Here is a 3,573-nt window from a genome sequence, read left to right as displayed (position 1 = left end):
ATAAATAATGTTCATTAATAACATAAACGGATCAGAAGTTTATGACACATCAGTCGTGAATGTATCCACTGGTCTATATATATATATATATTATAAATGTATGACATTTATATACATAAACACGTTGTATTGTAGGAGGTGCATAAGAGAGGCCCAAAAATACATAATAGACCTATTACAATTATATTAGAGCATATTTTTTAGTATCTGTGACATTAGCGAGGTGCTTAAAAAATGCACAAACATAAATGCATAAATATAACATGTAAAGTTAGTTTATAATTGAATATTTTTAACAGTAAAGTGACGCTTGCTTTGATATGCACACCAGAATTAAACCAAATTAAATAAGGGTTTTTACATTTGGGGCATAATGAATCAGGAATTCTGCATCTTGTGCATTATTGACCATTTATGCTCCATTATAAACAATATATAGAAAATTAGTTTTGTTTTAATGTTATATTTATTGCAAGGTTTACAAACAAGCCGTGACTCCGATTACAAATGAAGACAAAATACATTTAAATACTTTTTAACCCTTAATTTCAGACCGAATTGAGCTAGAAGTTGTTTCTCATCAAATGTTATTAATGACGGGACAATAAATCTGAATGCATTGAGCTGATTCTTTATTTTTCCCTGAGCTGGACAGTAAAAGCATCCCTCCAAAATCTGAATTTAGAAATAAACTTCCACACAGTGTTGCTTCATTTCAGGGTTATAATTGCATAAAGACAGAACTGTAATGTATATGACATTTTAAATAAAGCCATGAGAGTCTTGTTGAAATATGTTTGCATTTTATTTGTTTTCTGACTTTAAAGCTACTTTAATAAATAATGGCCAACTAATCATACGCCCTGAGGTGAACACAAAGGTACAAAAATCTCACTGATATCCGAGCCCGGGTGCTGTGGTCAGTCTCTGTCCGTAGAGCGCATATGGCGAGTAAAAGGGGCCCGTGGCGGCGGGGAGCTGCATGGGCGCACCGGGTGTCGGTAAAGGGCTTTTGGAATACGGGTGGTACCGTGTGCCGAGCCCTAATGCGTGATGTGGCGTCCTGAGAGCGAGCGGGGCTCCAGGCGCTCCGGGCATATGACAGGCCATCGCCGTTAACGAGTTCGGGTATCCTGATATGAGTTTCTCCGCGCCCGTAAACGCGGTATGGTGCCGCAAATGGCTCAAAAGTTCCTCCGAGGAAGAGAAGCGCTTGTCGCATGGTCCATTCGCGGACACCCAGTTACAAACATGCGACTGGGATTCGTTTGGAAGCATGAAGCCGTACGCGTACAACGGGTGTCCCGGGAATGAGGGCGCAGAGGCGGATAGAGGGTGCAACGGGTGGGTGGGGAACATGACGGGGTATCCAGACTTTAAGGCCGTGGTTGTTGCGGTGTCGTGCGAGCTGGTGGGTGATAGATGGCTGGCGCAGTGGTAGCTCAGGCAGAACGGGTCTCGGCACAGGCTGGTGGACATGATGGATGGCGGGGAAGCTCCGGCGAGGGGACTCGACCCCGCCTTACTGGTGAGAGAGCCCGCAGCGCCGGATAGCTGCGCATTAATCAACTGACTACTGCTGGCCTTGCTCGGGTCCAGAGCCACTCCATGGGGCAGAAAGGGCTGGTGGTAGCTGGCATAAGCCCCCGCTAGGGCTCCGTGGTAAGGTAGTCCGGCAGGCGAAATGGGGAATACGGTGTGCCCGGGTCTGTAGGGCGAAACCGGCGCTATAAGCCCTGATCCAAGCGCAGAGGACGCATTAGTTGTTGCATCACATGTGGAGGGTTTAGAAGCGTCCTGCGGTTTGTTCGTATCGCTGTTGCTCTCAGAACGGGGTCTACTGGGGTTGGTAGACCCAGAGTTATCCAGGGAAGAGCTTTTATTCGCATCACAATCCCTTTTCCCCACTTTATCCCCTGATTCCGGGCGTCCGGGTTGCGGAGAGCCAGAGCCGCATGAGCTCGGGCTGCCCGTCCGTGGCGTGACGGGCCGGCAGGTGGCGCTCGGCACACGGAAACCAGTTTTATCCCCATCCGAATCTTTTCTCTCCGACGATTTGGAGTATGGCTTGAAGCTAGATTTGTCCTCAGCCCCGATGTCGCTGATCTTGAGCGGGCTGGATTTGGTGTCCTTGTCCGATGTGAGCGCGGAGAGTTTCGTTCCGCACGGGGCGTCGGACTTCCCGATTTGGGAACATGTTTGCGCAAGGAGAGCAAGAGGACTCTTCTTGGCATCCAGCTGTGAAAATACAAAGTAGGCTATTTAATTGGATTAACTATTACATAGTTTTAAATTACACCCACATTCATGTTACACAAAAAACATTGACGCTATCCACTTTAAATGAGGATTTGCGCCCCCGGTCTCTCCATTGCGCACATACATTTATATGCCAAATAGGCTATATACACTTTTGCATTTATGCTTTGACAATGTAAAGCTTTTTAGTACGTCAACAAACCTTCCTGAATCTTTAGACATTAAATTGAACGTTAAGACGAGTTTAAAGGAGTTCAAAATGTATAAATAGGCTAAATTCTGAAAATAAAGTTAGATTTTTTTTAAACCATTTTCCATTGCAGCAAGATTTCCCCAATGATTTATTTTATTATTATAATTTTTGTGCGTGTTATTTGACTTATTTTACATTATTTTCCACCGTGATATAATGCGTAGCAACCATAGAAGGTCAATTGTAACCTCTGGCACATATTAGTGAAGATTCTTCAGGAAAAAAGCTGTAAATGCATTAAGCGTTGACAATAATGGGTGGAGCAATAATGGAAATAAAAAAAATGAAGAAAGCATTGAAACATGTGAGGTTTCGTGTATAAATTACCTCGATTGGACTAACTGGAGTGGACGGTAAATGTTGGAGATAGTCCGGGTGCAGAATGTGTCCGTTCCGCGCAAGCATTTTCAACACTTTCACGGGTAAACGGTTTGCCTGGCGCGTCGGGTCTGCGGGAGGCAGCGAGTGCAGCAACGGGTTTTGTGTTCGGTTCTTCTCCCACACTAGATTGACCACCCTAAATAAAGCAGACTCCGAAGGCAATGTGATCATGTCCAAATTATCTCTGCGTATTCTGGAAACACATCTGTAAAATGAACAAATAGTATCCGCCAAATGATATGGGGGAAAATCAAAATAATCCTTAATGGTGTTTGTTGACAAACGCGTAAAAGGAGAGTCCGGAGCGCATGTTATCTGGGAGGACACACCTGCGTAACGCACTCCGTGCAGCTCAGCTCAAACACCTCGTGTCTACGCGCACCCTGAGATTAAAGCCTTCACTGCCCTCCAATCAGAGCGCTCCGTATGGTGATTGACAGGCCAAATGGGCGTGGCGCTGTGATGTGGGCGTTCGTTTTGGCCAAGGTAAAAACAAACACGGTCACAGTATAGCCTAATAGATATTTAACATTGTATCTATACGTATGGTAAAATAAACAAGAGTGGTATATAATATGTATCAAATAGTTTTAGTCATTGGCACTAGTCAATAGCCTTCTGAAAAAGTGGCCTTTTAGCTTTTATATGAATGTATATGGTGTGATAATAATTTGTAGAAC

The 3,573-nt window shown here is 44.3% G+C and overlaps 1 protein-coding gene across 1 annotated transcript; it reads right to left on the bottom strand.

The window, feature by feature from the left end:
- Window positions 1–286: 286 nt before the first annotated feature.
- Window positions 287–3,243, bottom strand: LOC127633715 (zinc finger protein 503-like). The gene is made up of 2 exons (XM_052112992.1): window positions 2,840–3,243; window positions 287–2,238 (listed from the first exon to the last, which is right to left on the bottom strand). Exons 1-2 carry the CDS (start codon window positions 3,062–3,064, stop codon window positions 892–894), a joined length of 1,572 nt encoding a protein of 523 aa, XP_051968952.1. The 5' UTR covers window positions 3,065–3,243; the 3' UTR covers window positions 287–891.
- Window positions 3,244–3,573: the final 330 nt, after the last annotated feature.

This window comes from Xyrauchen texanus, chromosome 40 (genome assembly GCF_025860055.1).
Source record: "Xyrauchen texanus isolate HMW12.3.18 chromosome 40, RBS_HiC_50CHRs, whole genome shotgun sequence".
In the NCBI taxonomy this organism is placed as follows: domain Eukaryota; kingdom Metazoa; phylum Chordata; class Actinopteri; order Cypriniformes; family Catostomidae; genus Xyrauchen; species Xyrauchen texanus.
Note: the sequence above shows the minus strand (reverse complement) of the source record. Positions and strands in the feature narration are given on the sequence as shown.